The 27,358-nt window shown below is 35.7% G+C and overlaps 2 protein-coding genes across 3 annotated transcripts in view; both read right to left on the bottom strand.

Annotated features, from left to right (window-relative positions):
- Window positions 1-3,874: 3,874 nt before the first annotated feature.
- Window positions 3,875-27,358, bottom strand: part of LOC111055437 (gamma-tubulin complex component 6) — a 26,078-nt gene continuing 2,594 nt past the window's right edge. The window contains exons 2-11 of one of the 2 annotated variants that reach the window (XM_039425546.1): window positions 26,733-27,093; window positions 23,985-24,161; window positions 22,044-22,345; window positions 18,555-18,774; window positions 16,794-17,031; window positions 14,943-15,135; window positions 11,564-12,269; window positions 10,283-11,443; window positions 6,388-6,560; window positions 3,875-4,283 (exon numbers count right to left, since the gene is read on the bottom strand). In XM_039425546.1, the coding sequence (XP_039281480.1) occupies window positions 3,998-4,283; window positions 6,388-6,560; window positions 10,283-11,443; window positions 11,564-12,269; window positions 14,943-15,135; window positions 16,794-17,031; window positions 18,555-18,774; window positions 22,044-22,345; window positions 23,985-24,161; window positions 26,733-26,978 (3,702 nt within the window). In that variant the 5' untranslated portion in view covers window positions 26,979-27,093 and the 3' untranslated portion in view covers window positions 3,875-3,997. Of the gene's footprint in view, window positions 4,284-6,387; window positions 6,561-10,282; window positions 12,270-14,942; window positions 15,136-16,793; window positions 17,032-18,554; window positions 18,775-22,043; window positions 22,346-23,984; window positions 24,162-26,732; window positions 27,094-27,358 lie in introns of both variants that reach the window. The other variant, XM_039425545.1, reaches the window with a different exon arrangement.
- Window positions 26,980-27,358, bottom strand: part of LOC120350796 — a 12,865-nt gene continuing 12,486 nt past the window's right edge. The window contains exon 6 of the mRNA XM_039425651.1: window positions 26,980-27,093. Within this exon, the coding sequence (XP_039281585.1) occupies window positions 26,980-27,093 (114 nt within the window). The remainder of the gene's footprint in view (window positions 27,094-27,358) is intronic.

Below are 27,358 nucleotides of genomic sequence, written 5' to 3'. Positions count from 1 at the left end.
CAAACAAACATAATACAGAATAAAAAAGAAAGATATAAAAAAATGTGAAATAAAAGTATTTAACTTATAATCTGATCATAGAATAACCTTGAGAAATATTTAATCATAATTTACTTTAATTTAGATGACATAATTAGTTCAGGATAGAAGCCTGTAATGTGGGATGTTTTTGGGTTTTATTTGATTCAATTTGAGTTAATTCTTTAGGTAAAAGTTGCACTTGAAATTGTTTTATCATGGAGAAATTATTTAGATATATTCAGATAAATCTAATAAATTCATCAATAATTAGCTAATTAATACTAAAACAGCGTTTACACCAAAGTTATCAACAAAATGTTTATTTTTCCGTCCTTGAAGATTCTATTAGATTGAACATAACTTATCATACACATGATGTGCATATGTGTTTGTCAAGCTCCGTTTAATCTAATAGGATCTATAAGGACGGAAAAATAAACATTTACATTGACTTTGGTGTAAGCGCAACTTTAGGATTGAATTTGGAAACAGTACATTCTTAAAATATCAGCTGTTACAGTAGAATATGATCACATAATCGACCATAGAAATAATTTGCTGTAAAAATACGGCGATAAGAGTTAAATTTTTAATATGATATGAATAATTTGAAATTTTAATAGATTCTAGGAGTGGTTTATTTTCCAGACTAAATTGCAATTTGAATTATTCACGTTCATAATGAGTTTGAATGATATTGCATCTTAAGGTGCATACAGATATACGCGCCGCGAACATGAGCAATTCACTTTTAATCAGCTGACTATATCTGTATTTTTACAGGAACGGTAAGATACAGATATAAAAAAGATTGGCATCAGCTGATTAAAAGTGAATTGCTCATGTTCGCGGTGCGTATATCTGTACGCACCTTATGAATGTATAAATAAAGCAATAAATAAGTGGGCAAATAAATTACAGTTATAATATTATGCTACCGAGTGTCAATTTTTTCGAGTATTTCACATGAGATCTTTTGTTTTCTCTGTTGTATCTAGATAAGATTCAGTTTGTATTTTATTGAAAACAGTAGTAATTTTAATACTAGGACTGTTCTGGTTAAGTTTGAAGAAGGTATACTGTTGGATACGGAATTGAGTTAGTATTATAATAGATTAATTTGGCAATGAGTCAGGGCTTATTTCATATGTACGTTGTATTTTGATTTGGATAAATTCATCGTTGAAACATTTCCAGACACATGACAGAATGATCGTTTTCACACACACACATCGATTTTTGACGGAAGATTTTTTGCCGTCCTTATAAATTCTACCAGATTGAACGGAACTTGACAAACACATGATGGTTTGTCAAACAAGGCTTGACAAACATGATGTGTTTGTCAAACCTCCGTTTAATGAATTTGTAAAGGTGTGTACAAACTTATGCGCTACGAACACGCGCCTTTCACTTTTCAACAGCTGATGCTATGCTATGATACAGTTGATTATAATATGAATTATCAATATTAAATATACAATTGAATCTCAAACCCGGCTGCATAAAAATCAGTTAACTTTTAATCCCGATTAAATATCACGAGAACTAATCAGAGAAGCATTCTTTTCAGAAAAACCTTCTCTGATTGGTCTCGTGGAATTAATCATGATTAAAATTTAACAGGCTTTAGTAGAACTGGGCTCTTCTATTTCTTTGCAAATACAGATATAATAAGATTAGCATCAGCTGATGAAGAGTGAAATACACGTGTTCGTGGCGCAAAGTCTGTACGCACTTCTATAGAATTCATAAGGACTGCAAAAAATCGGACGTACAAAAACAATGTGTGTGTAACTAGACTTTGTTTGCCCCGGTTGCACAAACCCTGTTGAATTTTAATCCAGATTAAATGCCACAAAAGAACCAACCGGAGAAGACGTTTCCAAAAATAAGTCTTCTCTGATGTTTCTCTCGTGGTATTTAATCATTATCAAAATTTAACAGGTTCAGAGCCGGTCGCACAGAATCCGGTTAAATTTTAATCGTGATTAATTTCACGAGAACCAATCAGAGAAGGTTTTTTCGAAGATGAGGCTTCTGTGATTGATTCCACGGTATTTAGATGAAAACGGTAGGGGTCATGAAATGTGTGCGCAGTGGCCAGCCAGCTAGATTGCGTCATCGCCACCAACCGAGGTTTATAACACCTATTGGCAATTTATGAAAATTATTTGTTAAAAACAGATGATTGGATATAAAATGACGTCAGCGACACCGGAAATTTAGCACAAACATGCGCGTGACACCTACCGTCTTCTTCTATATACCGTGATTTATTCTAGTGGAATTAATCACGATTTAAATTTATCTGCCTTCTGTACAATCAGACCTTAAATTATTAAATGCAATGGGACGCGATCAGAGAAGATTTCTATTCGGGTAAGCCGTCTCTGATTAGTAGTTCTCTAGTGGCATTTAATCATGATTAAAATTTAACAGGCTTTTGTGCAACCAGGCCTTAGTTCGCACAGACTTTAGACATAGAGAAGAAGAGATAGCATAAGAAGATATCCCATGGTATAGGGCGTTTATTCTCCAATTTTCAATGTTAACTCAAGCCGATAGTCCTAGCATTTCTTTTTGGTGAAGCTATGTGACGCTGGTAGTCTCTCATACTGTGCCCTTCTTACACTCTTACACTCTCAACAACACAGTAATAATAGACAGTAGTCGGCTTAGTTTACAAAAATCGGCTTCAAATTCTGAACATATACGTTGTAGGTACTACCAGCGTCACATAGCTTCAAGAAAAAGAACTACTGAATGCCGGTTAAATTTTAACTGTTATTAATTCCATGAGAACCAATCAGAGAAGCCGTCTTTTCAAAAAAGCATTCTCTGAGTGGTTCTCGTGAAGATTTCAATTCTCACGGTTCAAATTTAACCGGCTTTTGTGCAACGGACCTCAGACTATCGGCTTGAGTTAACTTTGAAATTTGGAACATAAGCGACCTATACCATGGGATATCTTCTATGCTATCTTTTCTCTATGATATCACTATAAGTGATACAGTATCACCACAAATGATACAGAATCAACACAATATGATACGGTACCATCTCAACTTGATACATAACACCAAAATTTGATACAATACTTACAAATTTCTACTTACATGGATTCTACAAATCATGAGATACAATCTTATGTTATCTTTTCTCTGAATAATTATAGTTTAATAATATTAGATACCACAAATGATACCGTATTACTACTAAATGATACTGTATCACCACAAAATGATACAGTATCAACACAATATGATACAGCATCATTTCAACTTGATATACAACACGAAAATTTGATACAGTACTCATAAACTTTGAATGGATTCCACAAATTATGGGATATCTTTTTATGCTATCTTTTCACTGAGCTATAGCTTTATTAGATAATAAAAATGATACAGCATCACTACAAAATGATACAGTATCAACACAATATGATACAGCATCATTCCAACTTGATACAGAACACCAAAATTTGATACAAAACTCACAAACTTTGAATGGATTCCACAAATCATGGAATATCTTTTTATGCTATCTTTTCACTGAGCTATAGCTTTATTACATACTAAAAATGATACAGCATCACTACAAAATGATACAGTATCAACACAATATGATACAGCATCATTTCAACTTGATACAGAACACCAAATGTTGATACAAAACTCACAAATTTTGAATGAATTCTACAAAGCATGGGATTTATTCTTGTTATCTTTTCTCTGAGCTATAGCTTTATTACATACTAAAAATGATACAGCATCACTACAAAATGATACAGTATCAACACTATATGATACAGTATCACCACAAATGATACAGGATCAACACAATATTATCTCAAATTGAAACACAGCACAAAAATTTGATACAAAACTTCCAAACTTTGAATGAATTCCACAAATCATGGGATATCTTTTTATGCCATCTTATGCTATAGTTTGATTGAATCACTAGATTATCATCCATAGAACTCATTAGCCGACAGATATGTGAGCAGTAGATCAAAGTGCGGTTGATATCCTTTGTCCACTAGTTGTTTGAGATACTTGACGAGGAATCGCGCCACACGCAGGAACACGCTGAACTGATGCGCGAGCCTAGGGAAGGCCGAGTGTGTGTGGTTGCCCTCTGATGTGTCAGGCACCCATTCACCCACGCGAAGAAGCGAGTGGAAGGTCAGGATTGCGCGCAAAAGTTCGTGGATCTGCTTTTGGAGCGGCTGGGAACGTTTGTTTAGCAGGCATCTGTTGAGAAAAATAACACAAAAATTCTATCAATACGATTATCTTTTCCTCCACCTACTGTCAAAAGTACTTACTTTACTCCCTGAAACATGATACTAAAGTGTCACTTTTTCGCTCTCGGTACTAAAAAACAGAAAAACTCCCTAGGGAGTAAAAGTGACTCCATTTAAATAACATGGGAATAACATTTGGAATAGGTCAGAAGGTCTAAGCTCAGATGAGGAAGCATATAGAGTAGTCATTAAACCAACTAAATTCAATACCTCAACCAGACATTTGATCGATATATAAAATTTATGTTTGTATGCTGAAATTATCATTACAAACTTCATATCACTATACTATAAAAGATGTATAAATTTTTTTTATTTTATTCCATGCTATTCAAAATATCAGCCAACGAATATTACTTATTAACTAATCAAATTTGAAACGGGAACTTCATCATAGCTGTAGTTTTGGTTGTCATTGTTGTTACAACTTCAGCCGACAGATAGTGCTGTCGGAGGAGAACTGTGATTACAAGCCAGCTGTTTCTGTTTACTTTTTAGATTATTTTGTAACACATTGTTTGGTCACATACGTTTTTAAAAATTATTTTATTAGCAGTTTTAATAAAAATGTAGGTGGAGGAAAGATGTTGTGTATATCACGAGTGAAAAATGTTTTTTCTCCCTCAGGAAAATTGTTGCCCTCGGCTTCGCCTCGGGCTTCAAACTTTTCCCTCAGGGAGAAAAACAGCACTTTTCACTCTAGATATACAAATAACTATTGAGAACTGGTGAATATTGAGTTTGTTTAGAACATTATTTTGAATCTAGGGAATTATAGAAACTCACATAAACTTACAGAAATAAAAAACTAAAAGCCCACTTATGACACATCATAACGTCTGAACTACTGGACTGATTAACTTGAAATTTTGCATATAGATTCATAATTTACCGAGGATGGTTATAGGCCTATTTTAAATTAAACAAGATCTCAGTAGGTCCAGTTTGTCAAGTTTTTAATTACACCCTTGTAGAGTACGGGTTACCTACTAGTCCATAATAAACATGAATATTAGAAATTGTCCCCCACATTTTGATATTGAAAAGTTCAACTTCACAGAGCCATGTTTTTAACATAACCTGCCACATCTCCAGCTGGAACCTGGAACCATGATTTGAAACTTTTCAAAATTAAACAGTGGGTGACAATAATATTATTAATAATAATAATCATTTCTAATTAGTCCAGTCAAGGAAAGGTTATAGAGGGAAAAGTTGGGAAGACAATTTTTGACCCCGCAGTTCTGTTAAGGAGGTAAACATATCAAAAGTCCCCACCCCTACCCCCTGTGCTAAGGGAGTGGGGGTGGTTTAAAGGTCCAAAGAACGTTTACAATTAAAGAGCCAATACAACACTACGAATTTAGTTTTATCAAAAAATTGTAAGCATACATTAGTCAATAGTTTTTCCATTTACATATTTGTTTTATTCTCTTTCACACTTGTTTTCTTGGTTCTTTTGTACTAACAGTAAATTCTATTATCATGGCGATTCTGTTGCTTGAGCCGCCATTTTGTCACACCGTTGAGGGGGAGGAGACTGTCTAGCTAGGCGTTCATGCCCTCGACCAATAGCAGTACTCGCCTACTAGTATAAATTTTGCTGCTCTTGTATTTAGTTTTAGTTTATCAGAGATTGACAATGGTGCAATAACCGAAACCGGTCTTTCTAATTATCAATAAATCAGTGGTTTTTTGACAATTTCTTAGTCTTTTTCATTCAAAGTGGTTTAAAGGTACCATTTTTTGGTTTCTCGCATAAAACTCGAAAACTATGTATCCTAAGGACTTGACTGTCATATAACAAATTGAAGCTCACATAATTTCCTACAATATTCAATTCACAACTTTTTTTATATCCGCCCTTGAAGGTGTAACATTTTTGAAAAAAACACGTTTGCCACCAATTTTTTAAAATCAATGTATAAATAAATAAAAACAAACAAGCATTTTTTGTTTGTGTTTTTCTGCTTGAACTGTTGTATCGTTTTGCTTCTGTGCTTTGGTATTGTTTTCTTTCATATTATGTTTTTATTTCAATTGAAACTAACCTGAAGTTAACCATCTTGACGTATTTGACATGCGCCAAATAGAGCGCATCCAGTGTATCCACCTTAACAAGACTCTGCTTGAATTCTAACCAGCTGCCTTCTAGAGCTATCGTCGTAATGTAGTTGGTGAAAGTTCGTATGAACTGGTACATCGTGTGCCTGAAGATCTGCAACTAACCACAAGAAAAAAAAACAAGATTCCATTAATTCCAAGTGAGTGACATAAATAAATGAGTAAATAGATAATGGCCCATATGAATAAAACCAGAGCAAATGCTCATGAGCAAAAGCATGGAGCAATGCTCATTTTTATATGAATAATCTTACCTTACGCTCCTGAACTCTGGAGCAAATGTTCACGTATTTTAAAGATTTTTCATCAGCTGATTCGCTTTTGTAGCCTTACTTTGTTTTTATAGCTCATGGAAGCGCTAAAAACGCAAGTAGGGTGCACCGCTTGTGTTTGCGTCGTCTGCTCTGTTTTCTATTTATGAATAGAGTTTTAGGTTAGTTGAGTTCAGAATTTTGAAATAATAGCGTGAAAAAATGTCATCTCTATAATAATCTTCAGCATATTCTTATAATATCAATAGCCTTCTTATAATCGTCTACACTCTCATCTTCTTAAATGCCTATTTCCTATTTTGTGATGGCTATCTTTTGTATTTATTCTTTTGTAGGGATAATTGTGATATATATCATGGTTGAATCTAAAAAGAGTTTTATAGTTCTCAACTATTGGTTGTGATCGTATCTGGTATAGTTTCCACTTCCTCATACAAATTAGTCGAGCCATTTTACTATGAGCAAAAGGTGATAAGCTGCTCTAGACTAGACTCACCTTTTTTGAATCATTTGCTTCAAAAGTTGAGCAAATGCTCTAGTTTATTCATACAATTTTGAGCAAAAGCTTTTACTTTTGAGCAAATGCTGAAACTATTTTTTTGATAAGCATGAGCAAAAGGTTTTGCTGACGTTTATTCATAGAAAATGAAGCAAATGCTCCATATTTTAGAAGTATAAGCAAATGCTCAACTTTATTCATATGGCCCATTGAATTAATAGAAATAAGAAAAATAAGAATCTCAGTACCCTTTTTGAATTATTAAATTAAATAATTCAAAAACGGTACTGAGATTTTTATTTCTCTTTCTATTTTTATTACAAGTAGCCCTATACAGAAAAGAGATAAATATATTGAATTAAGTTTTCATTAAATATTGGAAGTGAAAGCGAAGAATAAAACACAACGAACAGAGATTCTAATGGTGTAATAATAACCTTCCGGCAGTCGCGCTGTTGTAAAAAGTACAACAGTGTCAGTTTTTTTGCTGCACAAAACTATTGAAGGGTGGTGTCAGTGAATGAGTCACCAATGCATTCCAAAACTTTCCCCCCATCACTCCACTGAGTTGCAGTATCAACCGAGCAATGGCTCAGTCTTTAGGTGCCATTTAGTCGCGACAGTGCATAAGATGGAGAAAGATTGTATACGGGGACTGTAAACGAACCAATAACACAGAATTGATGGCTTTGCTTGATGTACCTTATTGGGCTATTAAATGATAATCATCCAAATATTCATAGGCATAAAATTATCCAAGAAAATGGAAAAAGTGATGATACAATTAATTAATATGTTTTGACAATAAACAGAGTACATAACACTTGGAAAATTGTATGTTGTACAAAATACAACACGCGACTGCTCGTGTGATTGAGTAGGGCGCGACTATCGGAAGGTTAATATCGAGTGACCTGGCAGACTCAGGTCTGGTGTCAGAGTTTTCAGGTCGCACCTGATCAATTTCAGGGCCTCTGACATGGCCTAACGATTGTTAAGCACATCCAAGGGTGTGATCACATTGAATGCGTATATGTGCAAGTAGCTTCTCATCAAATCATGCATGAGCAGATTATTTAAGGAAAAACTTTTTACGATTTACAAACGCTTCGACAGGCCTCTCATGAAAGTAGTATGACTGATATCTTGAAATTGTTTATTTGATTCAAAATGCTCAGTCAGTTACTCAGTCAAACGGTACATACTTACTGACATAACTATTATTGTTATTAGTTATTTTGTATAACTGATATGTATATGATTTTTTTTTGAGGAAATAAAAATTGAATTGAATTGAACATCCGAAAAAACAAAATCTGGAAAGAGCCATTGAACCACGTTGACACTTGACTGAAGCTGCTCACACTGAACGCAACCAGCAAGTGTAAAAATCTGGTGTGGTGCACTCACACAACTTTCCTTGCCGTTATGAAAATTTATCAAATGACGCTAGTGTTCCCGCGCATCTCAAGTCTACTTTTCTAAGATCTGAGCCAGCTGGTGACAGAACAATAACGCTAGATATACACGAGATCTGCTATCTCTTCATAGTGAATGAGTTAATAGAATCAACAGTTGCCAACAGTTTGCAATTGACTAATCTTATTTTCTCGAATTTCGAGCTTATTTTCAATTTTAGGTGAAAATATTACTGAACATGTAGAGATTTTTATGCTCGATCTTTTCCACTAGTTTTTTTGTTTAAATCGTATCTGAAGCCTGATAATTGGGAATCTAAAATCACACTTTGCAATGATGGGGCGGAGCTCCTGAAATTTTTACAGAAATGGGACTTGTGGCAGTTGATAGAGAGCTTATCAACGACTATTATAGGTATAAATTTAATCAAAATCATTGGAGCCGTTTTCGAGAAAATCGCAAAAACCCCTGTTTTTGACAACATTTTCGCCATTTTAGCCACCATCTTGAATTGCATCAGATAGAAATTGTTCGTGTCGGTTACTTATATCGTAAGGACCCTAAGTCCCAAATTTCGAGTCATTCCGTTAATTAGGAGATGAGATATCGTGTACACAGACGCACATACACTCATACACACACACACACACACACACACATACATACACACATACAGACCAATACCCAAAAACCACTTTTTTGGACTCAGGGGACCTTGAAACGTATAGAAATTGGGTTACCTTAATTTTTTTCGGATAGCAATACTTTCCTTACCTATGGTAATAGGGCAAGGAAAGTGAAAACCGTGTATTCGTGGCACAGAAGTTTGTACACAGCTCAAGACAATAACGTTTGAAAAGATGAAATAATCGAATAATTCGATTTATCATCACATTCGAAGATATATTATTGAACGAGAAACCAATCAAGTTGAAATTTTTAACATCCAGGATTAAAGCAGTATCATAAAAATTTTTCGCCACACTGCACAGAAAGCAGCTGTTTTCCAGTCCCTACGTAGATTAGAAAGACCTTGTTTGCAGACGACGTCAGAAACGGGTTTCTTTTCCGGGCTAGGCCAGAAAGTTGTCTCTTTCAGCCGCTCATGGAAGTAGTTAATAAGTCATCCGCTAGATCGGGCGAGTGGCCACTTTCATCATCAGCTGAAGTAGCCATGATTTCAGTTCCAGTTTCGAATCAAACTAATTCACTTCGCAACCAGTTTTATTCAATTATTTATTGTTGATTAGTGCATTCCGAATTTTCAAAAATGCTTGAAGATGACTGTGGTATTCCAAGTGAAATTTTAAAAGAATCTGAAATCCTGACTGCAAATCTTCTACCACTAAAATCAAGAGATAGGTACGATAGCGTAACGAGTATTCTTTATTTTGTATTCTTTATTTATTTTGTCAGCAATACCTGTAGTGTGGCGAAAAATATCGTTCGCACCACGGGCAAAAATGTTTTTCTGCTCTAGGTGCGAAATATACTATTAAATCTTCCCACATCTTATTTGAAATCAATGAATGAACTCATAGATGCCGGAATATCATAATATTATCCTATCCAATATTGAATTCGATCAAAAGATTTTTTTGTAGACTTGAATTAGATATAAAATCAACATACCTGGCGGTAATGGGAACTCTTCAGCATTCCCTTCACTTTCAATATCTGGAAATCCTGTTGTAGCACCCACGACGCTCGATGCAGTTGAAGTTGGAACGCGAAAATCTTGTCGTAATTCAAAATGGCGTCATCCGATATAATAATATTCAACGGCCAATGCAGTTTGTATCTCATCGACAAACAGTTCAGTACTTCAGGATCAGTCAGTAGGAAAGCCAGCGGAATTTCCCTCACGAAGAACGACAGTCTCTCTACGAACGGCGAACAGTTCTGGAATGAGCCACTAGCCAGCTGTAGGATCGCGTTTAACCGGTGCCGACTTAGTAACACCGATGGATGTTCGGCTAGTTCCAACTCTTGAAACAAACTTCCGGTCAGTATTCTACCGTACTCTCCATCGAGGAAGAAGAAATACTTCCGTATACACTGAAGATGTTCTAGAAGTTTCTCGTTGTTCAAAAACAGCCTCAACACAGCATCGTTCGCGAAAACGTGTTGGATCTCAGTGGGGATCGACACAGATTTGTGGAGACAGTTGTGGATTGCTGATAGATCCACCCGCTCCACATCTATCTGGGGCCTCTCAGAGGTACCTAGTTTCCTGGCTGTTATGTCCACTAGTAAGGGGATACTATTAAAGATAAACCGCCCATCGCTGTTGAAATACTGACCACTCATGCATTTAGATTTATCAGAGGTAGGTTTATCTTCTACTTCAACATCATTGGGAGCAGAAACCTCCTCTCTCTCCGACACCATCTTGTTGTGTGTCTCTATCTCATGTTTCCTTCTCTCCACTCTATCCCCATCCTCAAACTCTTTACGAAATATGATGTCATACTCACTAGACATGACTCTAGCTCGATTTTGGGCCGCTTCTCTCCTAGCTTCCACCGCCTTCACACATGCCTTTTCCAGTTCCAACGTTCTCTCTTTTATAGCCTCGCTACTAGAGCTCATTTTCATCTCCAAAACTTTGTCTTTACTGCTTGAATCTATTTTCTCGTAGTACTTATCGTTTTCCGCTCTTGAACACTTTAAATCAAACTCAAATTCCAAAACTTTCATCTTGTTTTTCTGAGCTTCAGAGTGGGCCACATTGTAAAGCTCGTACAAAGTTTTTGAGTCGTATTGTACATCAATTTCACGCCGATTATCAATCTCTGGGCTACTAGTTTTCGAATCAAATTGTTTGTCTGGCACTTTCGACCGATTATCAATCTCTTCGCAACCAGTTTTTGAATCAAATTGATTGTCTGCTACTTTCGACCGATTATCAATCTCTTCGCAACCAGTTTTCGAATCAAATTGATTGTCTGGCACTTTCGACCGATTATCAATCTCTGGGCTACTAGTTTTAGAATCAAATTGGTTGTCTGAAACTTTCAACCGATTATCAATCTCTGTACAACTGGTTTTAGAATCAAATTGTTTGTCTGCTACTTTCAACCGATTATCAATGTCTGTGATACTTTCTTCTTCTCCGGTAATGATTGAGGTTGAAGATACAACAGGTGTAGTTTCCACAGTGCTGTCTTCAATGATACTAGTTGATGAGACCTTCTCTTCAACTGATGAGCTCTCAGAATCAATTAGAGATCTTTTACTATCCACAGCTGTCACAAAAGTCTCACAACTCGGGGTAACACTTACACAGGCAGTCCTCAAATCCTCACCTTCAGACTCCAGTAGCCCACCTTCCTCCAATCTATTACTGTCGATGGTAGTCCTGCTATCTGACGAAACAGCTCCATTATCTTCAACTTCAGTGTTGCTATCCAGCTTGAAAATGCAACTTTTTCGTCTGTTATCAACATCGTCGGCGATTTTCTGTTGCAGCAGTTGGTTGCTAATGGATTTCTTGTCGTCGGCGAAGAAAAGAGTTCGTTTATCGTGTAAGTGAAGCCTTTGAGCCTTCCACTTGGCTTTCAGCTTGCGAATTTCTGCCAGATCCGAGATTGATTTGTAGTACTCGATCAAGCGTCTCCTGGAATAGATTGAAAAAACATAAGTGACAACATAACACTATTTTTTGGAACTTTAATTAAACAAAATTTGAGAGAGAACTAGTTTGGTTAGTTTTGGGCGAAGTAGTGATGTGTGATTTCATAACACTAGTAGTTCTGTGAACAGTAGACCTCGCTCAGTATTAAACCACAGTCTCCTCTAATACTGTCCATCAGAGTAAATTCTGTCCTGTCCTGTCGTGTCGGCGAGATATCGGTGTATGAACGACTAATGGCAGTTTGGGTTGTTGTATCGACAATGCTAATAATTTGATTTAAACAGCTATGCTACTATCATCAAAAGCTTACCGATTTGAAAGCAGAGAAAATTCGGGAGAAAATACTATGCTACTTCATGTTATAAATTGCATGCCTCACTGCATATATGCAATTAATAGTCCACACAACAGCTGTATTTTCACTATTTACATTGAGATATTGAATTGCATGGAATTTATAATCCACTCCACAGCTGATTTATGATGAATAATTCTGTAGTCTGATTTTGACTGTAATATTGGCGTATGAAGGAGGCTCCTTTTCCTTTTATATAATCCTTGAAATTCAAAATTTCCATCAACCTTGTCTATACGTCGACGCGCAATTTAAAAAGGAACATACATGTCAAATTTCATGAAATTCTATTACCGCGTTTCGCCGTAAATGTGGAACAGATAAACATAAAACCATATAAACATAAAACGATATGCAAAACCGTCGACTTGAATCTTAGACCACACTTCGCTCGGTCAATAAAAATAGAATACAAGTACAACGGCTGTACTGTGAGTAGGTTTGTGGTTTTGTGTTATTTTTCAAATAAGTACAATATTTCTCAAGTTTTCAATTTTTCGTTTTCTGTGATACATTCATTCATTTTATTTCTCACATCAACCTTCAAAATTTTCAAATAATTATTCCTGTCATTCCTTGTCAGCTAGAAAAGGATGGCACTATCTGCTTTGTCTGATGACAGGCAAGGATAGCAACACCGATTTCTATCAAATGATAATTTAAAACTATTCATTATTGTCTGGATTAATTCACAATTAATAGCATTTATTTTAAATATGCTTACCATTGTTTGAATAAAAATATTCCATTTTAAATTATTAGCTTAAGATTTAGAAACAGTTACGGTAAGTCTCTACTCCTACTGGCGAACAAGTGTTTCACTTATGCCAGTAGTTCTTCACCTCCAGCCGTATTTTACAGATAGATGATATAGATATTTAGAATAATAATTATTGTTTTTTTCTGATTGTCACATCTTTGTAAAGTTTTTGTGTTTTGGTGAAATAAATTGAATTGAATTGAAAAAAAAAATTATATTATTATAATATAATCTTATAATAATTGACCGAGCAAAGTGAGGTCTAGAACTCAAGTCGACGGTTTGGCATTTCTCTTAAGGTTTATATGTTTATATGTTGCGCATTTACGGCGAAACGCGGTAATAGATTTTCATGAAATTTGACAGGTATATTCCTTTTTAAAATGCGCGTCGATGTATATACAAGGTTTTTGGAAATTTTGCATTTCAAGGATAATATAAAAGGAAAAAGGAGCCTCCTCCATACGCCAATATTAGAGTAAAAATCAGACTATAGAATTATTCATCATAAATCAGCTGTCTAGGGGACTATAATACTACCCGTTCAAAAACATCGAACATCTTGAAAATTTTATCTTTCCATCAACGTTGTAGACAGTTGCAGCCAGACCTGATAACAGCGCTCACACTCACATTCCGGGACGACACGTCACGGTACGATATAGGACAGAAAGCTCTATATTTATTTAGGATTTTTTCTAGACATTTTTAATTGATAAATTATTTATTAATTTTTGAGAAAACATAACAACAGGTCAATGTAACTCACTGAGCGCGAGGTCTACTGTTCACAGAGCTACTAGCAATAATTGACCGAGCAAAGTGTGGTCTAAAATTCAACTCGACAGTTTGGCATTTCTCTTTATGTTTAAATGTTCAAATGTTTAAATGTTCATAATATATGTTGCGCATTTACGGCGAAACGCGGTAATAGATTTTCATGAAATTTGACAGGTATGTTCCTTTTTTGTCGACGTATATACAAGGTTTTTGGGAATTTTGCATTTCAAGGATAATATAAAAGGAAAAAGGAGCCTCCTTCAAACGCCAATATTAGAGTAAAAATCAGACTATAGAATTATTCATCATAAATCAGCTGACAAAGTGATTACACAGATGTGTGGAGAAGCCAGTCTATTGCTGTATTTCCATAAAGTCTATAGTTTCAATCAGGTACTTGTGGATGAGAATACTGCGTGAGGTCTACTGTTCACAGAACTACTAGTTTATTATCTGGAATGATCGATCCATGGTCTAGTGGATAGAATGCTAGTGCAGCCTAGAAATCCCCGGTTTAAAACTGCTCATTACCAAACGTTTTTGACCATGTCACTCCCGTGTTAGAGGTGAGCACGTTGAACTGTCAGTCCCGGCTGAGGTTAGATTTCCAGAAATGGAATATTGAATCATTTTAATCATGAGGATTGGATTTGGAAAATTGAACACTCTCAAACTCAACAGAAAAATGACTCTGGAATCAGAATTTTCAATTTTATGGAAAATGAGTTTGGAAGATCGAAATATTGAGTATAATACTCACTTTTCCTCGTTTTCCCTGGCTGCATCCTGCAAGGCGGTCTGAGCCAGCTCCTCCAATCTCTGTTGCTCTTCGGCCAACTCTTTCCGTCTCTTTTCAATCTTCCTCTTCTCAGCATCCTCCATCTCCTTCTTCATTATATCGAAGATTTTCTTCTTCTCTTGATAGATGGTCATCCTCTCTTCTTCTTGGGCCGCTGAAATCACAGAGAGCATTGGATCAGGAGATTAGAAATTTTAAATCACAAAATTGAAAACATCAGCTGGATTCGCACACAAGAGTGATAATATACAAAGTGGTGCAGTGGAAACGCATGTTTTTCGAACCGCTAGTAATAGGCGACGGGAGGGTCTATTGCCTTTGAACAAATGTTGGCAGACGGCTCATACTATGCCGTTTTAGTCGCTCAGGAGCGTTGAAACGTACAACATCAGCTCCAATCAGCCGCCATTTTGGATACAGATATCATAGAACAATTTTATTGATGCCATCTTTCTTGTTTTAAAAAGGCCTTTAGAATGATTTACCACATAATGGGTGTTCACATTTAAAATATTCGAGTTACAACCCCTTAGGGTTAAATTAATCACGATTAAAATTGAACCGGCTTTTGTGCAACCGGCACTCAGTCTGCTATGGACCAAATGCATGTCCAAAGTAAATCATATTTCATGCCATCTTTCTTGTTTTAAAAAGGCTTTAGAATGATTTACCACATAATGGGTGTTTACATTTAAAATATTCGAGTTACAACACTACCTCCGTAAACCTCTGTTTACGGAGGTAGTGGTTACAACCCCTTAGGGTTAAATTAATCACGATTAAAATTGAACCAGCTTTTGTGCAACCGGCACTCAGTCTGCTATGGACCAAATGCATGTTCAAAGTAAATCATATTCATGACTTTTTTAAATTGTTCGATTTCTAGTTGTTGGTCGGTTTATAATCTTGCTTGTCTCCAGTTGCAAGTCTTGTATAACTCACAAAAAAAGAATAAATACCGGGTGAATCAAAAGAATGACCAAATTTTTAGCAGTTATATTTATTTAAAAAATGGTTCACACAAACCAATTTTACATCAAATTACTCACAGAAGTATCAAGTTTATGATGATGTATTATAAGTGTTTTATGTGCCTTCTTTTTGAGGCTCGGACGACATCTACACGGTAGCCAAATTCATTCCAGGCAAGATGTCTTCAAGAAGTCAAACAACCCCTTAGGTTGAAATTCAGCTGTACGTCAAAAGGTGAAGTATTTGACCAATAACTTATCCTTAAAGTTACAGTATTATATCTACAACAGTCTCCAATTTATTGAAAGGTTCCCATACATATGACTCACTCTGTATACTGCAATAAATGCTACTACCATAGAGAAACAATAGCATAAGTAGATATCGCATGGCATAGGGCGTTTATGTCGCAACTTTTACTGTTATCTCAAGCCGATAGCCCATGTAGTTCTTTCCCATGAAGCTTTATGACGCTGGTAGTCTCTCATATTGTGCCGTTCATACACTCTTACCCGGTCAAAACAGTAAAAATCAACAATAATTGACAGTAATCGGCTTGGGATAACAGTAAAAGTTGCGACATAAACGCCCTATACCATGGAATATCTACTTACGCTATTGTTTCTCTATGCTACTACTTAATTGATAAATCATTAATGAATCTTGAATGTAGGCCTATTATTTGGAATTACTTTCACAATCCTGTACGATTGTGAATAGAAGGATATATGATGAACATGTGTTTGTTTGCATGATGAACATGCATGTCATGCATGCATGTTTTATTGTTAGTGGGTACACTTACAGTGGATTCAATATATAACTGTGATTTGCACCAACCTCTGACACGCGACATACTCTTGTCACGCTGTAGCTTGACACGCTCCATCAAGTCGGCATGCTTGTCGGATTGGGCCTTGGTCGTTGGCGGCGACTGCAGCGGGTTTGCGGCGCAGTCGGTCGCGCGACACAGCGACACAAACGCGTGGTAGTCGCCGGCCAGTCGCTCCAGGGCGGACACCTCCAGACAGGCGGTCAAAGGCGGGTAGAAGGTCGACAGTTGCTTGCACAGTGGGTCCTTCGATCAGAAAGCAATCAATCAATCATTTATTTATTAACACGCGATTAGTCGTACGGACTTGCAGAACGTCAGTGGTCGCGCGTCAGCATTTTGCTCACACTCACCCTTATGGCTCCCTACACTATAAACAGTTGGCTTTGACAATGCTCTTTCAATATTTATTAATTTCAAATCTTTCTCGACGTGTTTTATGTTATTATATACTATTTAATAGTATATAATAACATAATACATGGAGGAGATTCCAAAAATACATACTGCAAATTTATTGTTAGAATTTATCATTTTCATGGGATAAAATAATCTACTCATGAATGGAATGAATATACCTTATTTATTTGACTTATTTTTCGACATGTAGATAGAATAAAAAGATAATGAAAGTTCAAATCAGAAGATGGAATATAAAATAGGAAGATAATAACTATATATTGAAATTAGTCAACGTTCATTCTGTCATCCTAAAACTGTTCAAGGACTCAAACTGTTCAAGATTGTCTAGAGGACAGTCAAAGCGAGGATTACATGAGCTGCCAACCTTGGAAAACGAAAATTCCCAAAGCTACATACAAAAGTAACGATTGTGCGGCAATTTGCCGCGGGCGCGACTACTCGCGTGTTAATACAATAAAATAGATAAATTATTACAATGATATCTAGCTCATGATTTATAGGTTTGCCAGTAACAGATACATTCACGAAATAAAGATAAAATAATAAATAAATAATGTTCATTTTCCAAAAAAAAACTAAAACTACTACATCAATTACAGAAAATATTAGATAGTTTTCAATATTACATACAATAGTTAGTTTCAGAAATTTCTTATAATGTTTCTTCTACATGTTTAGTGTTTTTCTGTGTGGAAATTGACCTACTCCACTATGGCGTACCATGTTCTAGAGTAGGTTTTGTTTGTTTGTTTTTAAGATAGGTGTAATAAGCTCATTCAGCATCAGGTTTGTTTCATTCAACAACCCAATCAATCAACAATAGAAAATAATCGTTCAATGATACTACTTCCTAGATCTTAAAACTTTTTACATCTCCAGAAAACATTAAAGCGAATTTATTGAATTGGATTAGCGCAATATTAATTTATTATATAGTTATTTCACTAACTGTATGGGCAAAATTCTAACAAAAAGATGTTTTCAATATTAAAAAAATCGACTGATTTAGAACTTATTCTTTCATGTCTTTGTACAATTTTGTTCGATTTCTAGTTGTTGCTTCTGCTTGTCTCATTGACTCTAACGGTTGCTTCTTGTAATCTTTATAACCCTAAAAAAAGGAAAATTACATAATCTATGTCCTATATCAAGCTATCGATCAATAACATTTTTGTGTTTATTTTTGGCTTTTCTTTGAGGATTCCTTGGCCTTCTGGACTGGTTGACATTTTCTTCATCAATTAATTTAGAACAGCATTACCGATTAAAATATGTCATATTCTGTAGAATGAATTCAAGAAACAAGAAATTCCACTGGCATTCAAATTCAGGAGGAAAATACTTACATTAGGAGCACACAATTTGACCAGATTCAGTGACTTTCCGCAGATGAATATCTTGTCAGCCAAGTCGCTGAGAAAGACTGGAACCTTCTCGTAATTGAGAGAGAAAGCTCTCCTCCAATAGGAGCGATCCAAAGGTGATCCAAGGTTGTTTCGGGACTCGATGAAGAATTCACCGTACTGATCGTCACATGATCCTTCGAACAGCCAATTCTCTATGAACCTATCAACAGGAATAGAATAGTTATTTGTATATCTAGAGTGAAAAGTACGACTTTTTCTCCCTATGGGAAAAAGTTTGAAGCCGAGGGCAACAATTTTCCCGAGGGAGAAAACGTATTTTTCGCTCGTGATGTACACAAAATTTTTCCTCCATCTACATTTTTTTATAAAAACTGCAAATAATATCATTTTAATAACTTACGTATTGGTGACAATGTTTCCTAACAACATAACCTAAAATCTGAAACCTAAAAACCGGTCGTCTGATTGGCACTGCCGATTGCGCTATCTATCGGCAAAAGTTGTAACAATTATATCAGATGGACGTCTACCAAAAATGGCTGACTCCAGATCACGCGGTTCAGATTTGAATTGCAGATCAAAAATATTTGTTAGCTGGTATTTTGAATAGAATAAAATATTTTTAAAATTGTATAAATTTTTATCGTCTACTAATATTAAGAATATTATATCATACAAACATATATTTCATGAGTTGATCAAATTTCTGGTTGTGGTGTTGAATTCAGTTGACTCAATGACAGACACCTCTATTATGCTTTCTCATCTGAGCTTAGACCTTCTAACCTATTACAATATAAGTTTTAAAATAGAGATGCTTCCCATGTTATTTAAATGGAGTCACTCTTCCTCCCTAGGGAGTTTTTCTGTTTTTTACTACCGAGAGCGAAAAAGTGACACTTTAGTATTATGTTTCAGGGAGTAAAGTAAGCACTTTAGACAGTAGCTGGAGGAAAACTCATTTTCAGATGTTTATTTCAAAATATTGAGGTTTCATAAATCATTATCGGTTTAGACATAATATCATCTTATATTATCATCTAATATACTTTTCCTACAGTTACGTTGATAAGTGGCCATTGCTGCACTGATTACAGAACGCAAAGAATCACTTTTCCGCTCTAGTGCGGGAAAAATTTTTCTGCACTCCAGATTTGCAACATGGCAACGCAAAATACTTAGTAGGTTATATGGAGCAACAGTGCAGCAAAATCAAAATGAAGTTGGTAACAGTGACTGCTGTGGCTGCTATAGTGAGCAGAGGTGCAACCAAGCACAACGCGCTAATTATTATTCATTATATATTATAACCAAGGACAACGAGGACTTTAGGATTTTAGGATTAAGGTTTTTATCAATAATAAAATTACACAGAAAAACATTTGATGCATTTCAGGCAATTTTACCCATAATTACCCACTTTTCATATTCAATGGTAACTGTAGGAAAAACTTAATGTGAAATACGTGCGCAAAGTTCCTCTGCTGCACTCAAGAAACCATTCCGCCCTCGCCTACGGCTCGGGCGTAAACGTTTCTTTCGGTGCAGCAAACTGTCACTTTGCGCACTAGTTGCACAAATAACTATTCCATAAAGAAGTCATTGTTCCACAAGTTTTTTGAATAATTCAGAAAAGAACCTAACCTTATTTTAGACTAGCAGGTCAGCCATGCTCCTCAAGGGTTCAATTGGGAACTCAACAAACTGAAAACTTGACATACTGAAATCTTGAAGGATTTAAAATAAGCCTATAACCAACCTCGGTGAATTAAGAATCAATATGCAAAATTTCAAGTTAATCAGTTGTAGTTCGGACGTGATGATGAATTTCCTATCCCCTAAATTCCATGTATAAGCCAGTTCTTTCCTTTATTTTAGTATATATAATATAATTTCATGACAATTCGGAAGAGGAAAAACATGCTCAAACTCAAAGGCTCATAAATGCTTATAAATGACTATGAGCATAGCATTTAAAGGCTTTAGCATTAGATAAGCATACATTTATTGATAAATAAATGATTCATTGATATTTTTATTGCGGATGATTCCTACATAAGATCAATGCTTGTGCGTGGGTAATGGAAAGTGAGAGTGTAATTTGATGAGATGATCAAACGTCCATGCCTACCGGCGTGATTCAAACCCACGAGCAGACTGGAGGGTGTGACACTTTAACAAAAATGCTTTAACAAAAATAACATCAATGAATGGAATGTAATTGACCGAGCGAAGTGAGGTCTAAGATTCAAGTCGACAGTTTGGCATTTCTTTTAATGTTTAAATGTTTATATGTTGCGCATTTACGGCGAAACGCGGCAATAGATTTTCATGAAATTTGACAGGTATGTTCCTTTTTGAATTGCGCGTCGACGTATATACAAGGTTTTTGGGAAATTTGCATTTCAAGGATAATATAAAAGAAAAAAGGAGCCTCCTTCATACGCCAATATTGGAGTAAAAATCAGACTGTGGAATTATTTATCATAAATCAGCTGTCTAGTGGACTACTAGTAGTTCTGTGATCAGTAGACCTCACGCAGTATTCTCATCCACAAGTACCTGATAGAAACTATAAACCTTATGGAAATAAAGCAATAGACTGGCTTCTCCACACATCTGTGTAATCACTTGTCAGCTGATTTATGATGAATAATTCTATAGTCTGATTTTTACTCTAATATTGGCGTATGAAGGAGGCTCCTTTTCCTTTTATATTATACTTGAACTGCAAAATTTACAAAGACCTTGTATATATGTCGACGCGCAATTAAAAAAGGAACATACCTGTCAAATTTCATGAAAATCTATTACCGCGTTTCGCCGTAAATGCGCAACATATAAACATTTAAACATTAAGAGAAATGCCAAACAGTCGACTTGAATCTTAGACCTCACTTCGCTCGGTCAATAATACTACCCGTTCAAAAACATCGAGAATCTTGAAAATGTATCTTTCCATCAACGTTGTAGACAGTTGCAGCCAGACCTGATAACAGCGCTCACACTCACATTCCGGGACGACACGTCACTGTACGATAGGACAGAAAGCTCTATGTTTATTTAGGATTTTTTCTAGACATTTTAAATAGATAAAAATATTTATTAATTTTTGAGAAAACATAACAACAGGTCAATGTAACCATAGAGGAATAGATATCCCATGGTATAGGGCGTTCATGTCGCAACATTTACTGTTATCCCAAGCCGATTACTGTCGATTATTGTTGATTTTTACTGTTTTGACCGGGTAACAGTGTATGTACGGCACAATATGAGAGACTACCAGCGTCATAAAGCTTCACGGGAAAGAACTACGTGGGCTATCGGCTTGAGATAACAGTAAAAGTTGCGACATAAACGCCCTATGCCATGGGATATCTACTTATGCTATTGTTCCTCTATGATGTAACTTACTGAGCGCGAGGTCTACTGTTCACAGAACTACTAGTTGAAAACCAATCTCACCTATAGTAAACATTCAAACATTTCTCCAGGAAAAAGTAGAGCAGCAAAGCTATATGCGAGTGTGCCGTCATCTGGGCCGCGTTGTATATATAGGTCAAGAGCTCCCCGCCACTGGGCAGAGGGCAACAGTCATCCATTAACACTCTGCTGGAGGGGGGACAACACAGATTGACAATGAACCGCAGCTGTGATCGGAGAGGTTGCAGCCAGGACCGGAGTTCCAACAGGTTGCATTGATGTTCGATTTTCACCACCATTCCACGGTAGGCCTGCAGCCAAGTTGACAGGCTTGAGCACATCGCCTAGAAAATAGAACAGAGGGAAATGAGACCAATATCAATATTAAAATTATTTCTTTAATATGTGAATATTCCCTACTTTAGTGATAATAATGAAATTTCTTCTATAGGCTATTTGGTTTTGAAGCATCTAAATTTGAAAATCTACTTTGTGAAAATGATTAAGGTCTGAAAATTTTGTGAAGTGAACAACTACAAGACTTAACCTATTTCGAACTATGTGTAACCTTATCTGAATTTGGGAGAGGAATAGGTTACCTTAATTTTTCTATCCCCATCATTTCGATTGTATGAATCAATGAAGAATAAGTAAAATAAGTGAATATTAGAGTTATTTATTTATTCATTCAATGATAGGCCTACACAAAACACAAATCATTAAAATGATTGGGGAAGGACCAACAGGCAAAGTCCAAAACTGCAGTTCCTTCCCCAAATTTTGACTTATATACACTAGTCCAAAAACTTGGTTATGTTTCATTCACTTGGGGCCGGTTTCCGAGCTCGGGATTTAGCTGAGTTATAGACTTTAAACAGCTTGAGTCAGAAAATTGGCTTTCCAAAACGGAGCGTAGTCGCAGTCACGTTTAAATTGAATTTCGAGAAAACTAGAAAATCGAACACAAAATGACATAAAGAGAAAATAGTGTTAAGTTTCAGCTATTTTGAATGATTTAGGAATGTTCAATTTCGTCAAGGAAAAACGTTTCTAATTATAGAAATTATAAAATAAAGATTATCATAAAAACTGGGACTACGCCCTGTTTTTGACTACGCCTCCGAGGCGTAGGCCGAGGACTGGAAAAGATTGAGAGCCGGAAAAACATTTTTACCCGTGGCGCGAACGCTATTTTTCGCCACACACAAAAATAAACATATATATATGAGAATAGTTGTTTATTAAGCACTTCCGAAAGCAGAAGTGGAAGGTGATAGCTCTAGCAAATCTGAGGAAATCTGAATATCAGGAAATTGTCCAAGTATTTTCATTTTTTATTCTGATTTGTCTAAATAACCTAAGAGATGATGTTCAATTATGTGGGAGGTTGAGTTTATATTTTTTTCTTTCAAATGACAATAAGATGATATTATTATAAATGTTTTAATTATTGAATAATGAACACAAATGAAAAGTTTTTTGATCAGCTGTTTTTTGATCACCTTTCTTAGTTCCATGTTAGCGGCTGAAAAGGGTACTCTTTCCGGCCTAGGCCGGAAAGAAACCTGTTCTGACGTCAGATGAGAGTCGTCTGCAAACAATGTCTTTCAGATCTACGCAGGGACTGGAAAACAGCTGCTTTCTGTGCAGTGTGGCGAAAACGTTTTTCCTTGACGAAATTAAACATTCCTAAATAATTTAAAATAGCTGTAACTTTACACTATTTTCTCTTCATTTTATTTTGTGTTCGATTTTCTAGTCTTTCGAAATTTAATTTGAACGTGGACTACGCCCCGTTTTGGAAAGCCAATTTTCTGACTCCAGCTGTTTAAAGTCTAGAATTTAGCTAAATCCCAAGCTCGGAAACCGGAACTAGGAGTTTAGAAAAAATTGCAATTAGCTGTCCAATTTATAAATTAGTTTAATTTATATTTTTTGTCCATTTCTCTCTCATTTAGTCTCAATCATTGCTTTTTCACCCACCTCAAACACCAATCCTTGCTTGTTGTAGTTGATATTTTGTTTGGAGTTTCTCAGAAGAAGCGCTAGTAGTCGAACGTCGTTTCCGCATTCAATGAAGTCTTCAATATAGACAGCCAATGCTTCCGAAGTGAGGCCTTCTATCGCCGTTCCAGGATTCACCATGAACGATTTCTGATCCTGAAATTTGTTTGTTTTTAATATCTTCCCAGAGACTCTTAACAGAGTATGAGAATTGTCAAAAAAAATGCTTGAAAACATTACTTTCAATAAGAAAAAATACACATGACACATACTCACACACATACATACACACACAATAGCGTAAGTAGATATCCCATGGTATAGGGCGTTCATGTCGCAACTTTCACTGTTATCTCAAGCCGAATACTGTTGATTATTGTAAATTTTCACTGTTTTGTTGGGGTGATATGAACGGCACAATATGAGAGACTGCCAGCGTCACATAGCTTTATGGGAAAGAACTACGTGGACTATCGGCTTGAGATAACAGAAAAAGTTACGACATAAACACCTTATACCATGGGATATGTACTTATGCTATTGTTTCTCTATGGTTTAGGTTAAGTTCCAGAATGAGGTCACGTTATAATGGCAGTGTTTGATTAGCAATGGTATTGCTATCCTTGTCTATCATTCAACAAAGTGGATAGCGCTATCTATTTCTCGCTTTGCTCTGTTGCCAGATTGTCTTTTAACAATGTAGAATTGATGATTAATTAACAGAATATTTCATCTTAATTATGAAAACTCATGAAATTATTGAGAAATATAGTTTATTGCTTAATAAAATATAATTGATTATTTTAAACTGGAATGAACAGTTAATATCACATCAATAAACCACTGCCATTATAACGTGGACCTCGATACAAAAAAATCGAGAATTTATAGCTCTTGAAGGGGTACAACCTGTTCAATGTAACAAAATATTTCATCTTAATAACGAAAATTCATTATGGAATTATTGAAGAATATAACTTCTTGCTTAATAAAATATAATTGATTATTTTAAACGAGAATGAACAGTTAATATTACATCAATAAATCTGTATCAGCTACCGCCTTTTGAAGGCATTGACAAGACAGGGGTTCAACAACGTTGTTTGCCTATCTTTCTCCACTGCCATTAAAACGTGGACCTCACTATATCGTCGTTCTAGGGATAACCATGAACGATTTCTGATCCTCTAATGTCACAAATCAACACGAAAAGATCTGTTTTGTTTAATTTCTAGACACAAAACTATATTTGAACCTTGATTCAAGGAAAGTCTCATGTATTTATTTGAATGATAATATCAATTTATAAGTGATAAATATTTGTTTTCACCATGAACGATTTCTGATCCTGCAATGTCAGAAATCAACACGGAAAGGTCTGGTTATTTTAGTTTCTAGACATGAAACTAATCCTTGATTCAAGGAATGTCTCATGCATTTATTTGGATGATAGAATCAATTTTCAAGTGATAAATATTTCTTTCAAATTAAACGAATGTCTTGAATGATTCAAATGTTATAAATGATAATAAAATGATCACACTTATGGTCTCACTTTTCACAAAGCCTCCTTGACCTTAACCTTACACGGCACCGTAATGAGGATAGATGTGCAGGTACAATTGTTTTCGTTCCATTCAATCAGTTCTTTGAATGTAACTTTCTTTCTAATGACGGTTGCTGAGCACTGATTGGATATTTTGAATAATATTTAGATAATGAATTAATATTTTAATATTGAAATAATGACACATTGCCATTTGAAAGAAAACCCTAACCTCCCTAGTATTTTCCTTTTAAAGGTGCATTTTCGTTTGTGCGTAAATTTCCGCAATCGACGACGACAAGCATTGTTGACATTCATATTGTCCAAATTTCAAGTGTGCTAAAGCAGCTGATCAAATAACTTTGCATTATAAATATTTCTAATAATATCAACATATTGTCATTTAAAAGTATAAAAATGTATAAGCCCAACCTGCCCCATTGAAACATAATTGAACATAATCTTTTTGGTTATGTAGACAAATTGAAATCTACCCAATCTGAGATTCTCTCCCTGTCGTGGTCAACGACGGCATTTACGCACAAACGAAAACCCAGCTTAAGGTGGGGTTACCCACTACCTCCTTAAACAAAGCCGTAGTGCGTTCGTGTGACGTCAGCACAGGTAGGGCTCCTAGACCAATAGAAACTCTAGCAGATATAGATCAGCTGAAATCAACGAATTTTTATTGGTGTAGGAGCCCTTCCTGTGCTGACGTCACACGAATGCACTACGGCTTTGTTTACGGAGGTAGTGGGTTACCGCGTAAATATCTGACATCGCGGCCGGGTCGGGCTCGAACAAAATGGCTGAATCCAGGTTTAAACGAACAGCTGATCTATCTCGAGTATGCATACATGCCATATGCATACATAGTGACGTCCACGTTATAATGGCAGTGGAGAAAGATAGGAGAACAACGTTGGCGATTCTCTGCCTTGCCACTGCCTTCTAGCAGAAGAGTGAATATTTATTTATTTATTACATTACATTCCACACCAAAATATAAAATTAATGATTGGGAGAGAATTAACAGGATAAACCCATAACTGTTTCTCTCCCTAATTATTATAAAAAATAGTTCAAATGAGGTTATGAAAACACTTTTATGAAGTGTTTTATATTTTCAAAATATGCATACTCAAAACGATAAAAAATGACTACTGAATATTTCTACTCACCTCATCATACATAAACGTCCTAGACTCTATCCCAATCAACATGTACTTGATATCTCGGAACAGGTCACCGATACCAACATTTCTCTCTCTATATTCTTCCCTGTCTCTCTTCAGCGCACACTTCTTCCAGCACTCGAAGACGGCAACGTCCGTCTGCGCGAGGAACGGAGGTTCAGCCTCAGAGACCGGTTCACCCAGGTTCTCCCAGGTGTAGTGCACCGGTTTGCTCAGACTTTCCACCGACATACTACTCCACACGTTCAGGGAACTCGATTTTTTTATCAATGAAACCACTTGTGCTACTACGTCGACTGCAGCTGTTATCAATGAACTCCTTGTCGGGTGTCACATAACCTTCATCCTGGAAAAAAATTAATATTAAAATACAATCACTTATATTTATAATTTTCAGTCATAAAAGTCTTCCCAGTTCCAATAACAATATGCTTCGATAGTTATTCAAGTTTTAGATCAGTAAATAGATTCTTTGTTCCTCGAACAGATCTAACTATATGAAGAAGACAATTCAGCTATACAACAAAAAAAGCTTATTAGTTTTATGCCAGAACATTTCATTGCAAGAAAACCTACAAAAGCACTTAAATTGAAAATTAAAAGCTGGATGA

The sequence above is a fragment of the Nilaparvata lugens genome, chromosome 4 (genome assembly GCF_014356525.2).
Source record: "Nilaparvata lugens isolate BPH chromosome 4, ASM1435652v1, whole genome shotgun sequence".
In the NCBI taxonomy this organism is placed as follows: domain Eukaryota; kingdom Metazoa; phylum Arthropoda; class Insecta; order Hemiptera; family Delphacidae; genus Nilaparvata; species Nilaparvata lugens.
This window is presented reverse-complemented; position numbering and strand designations above follow the sequence as displayed.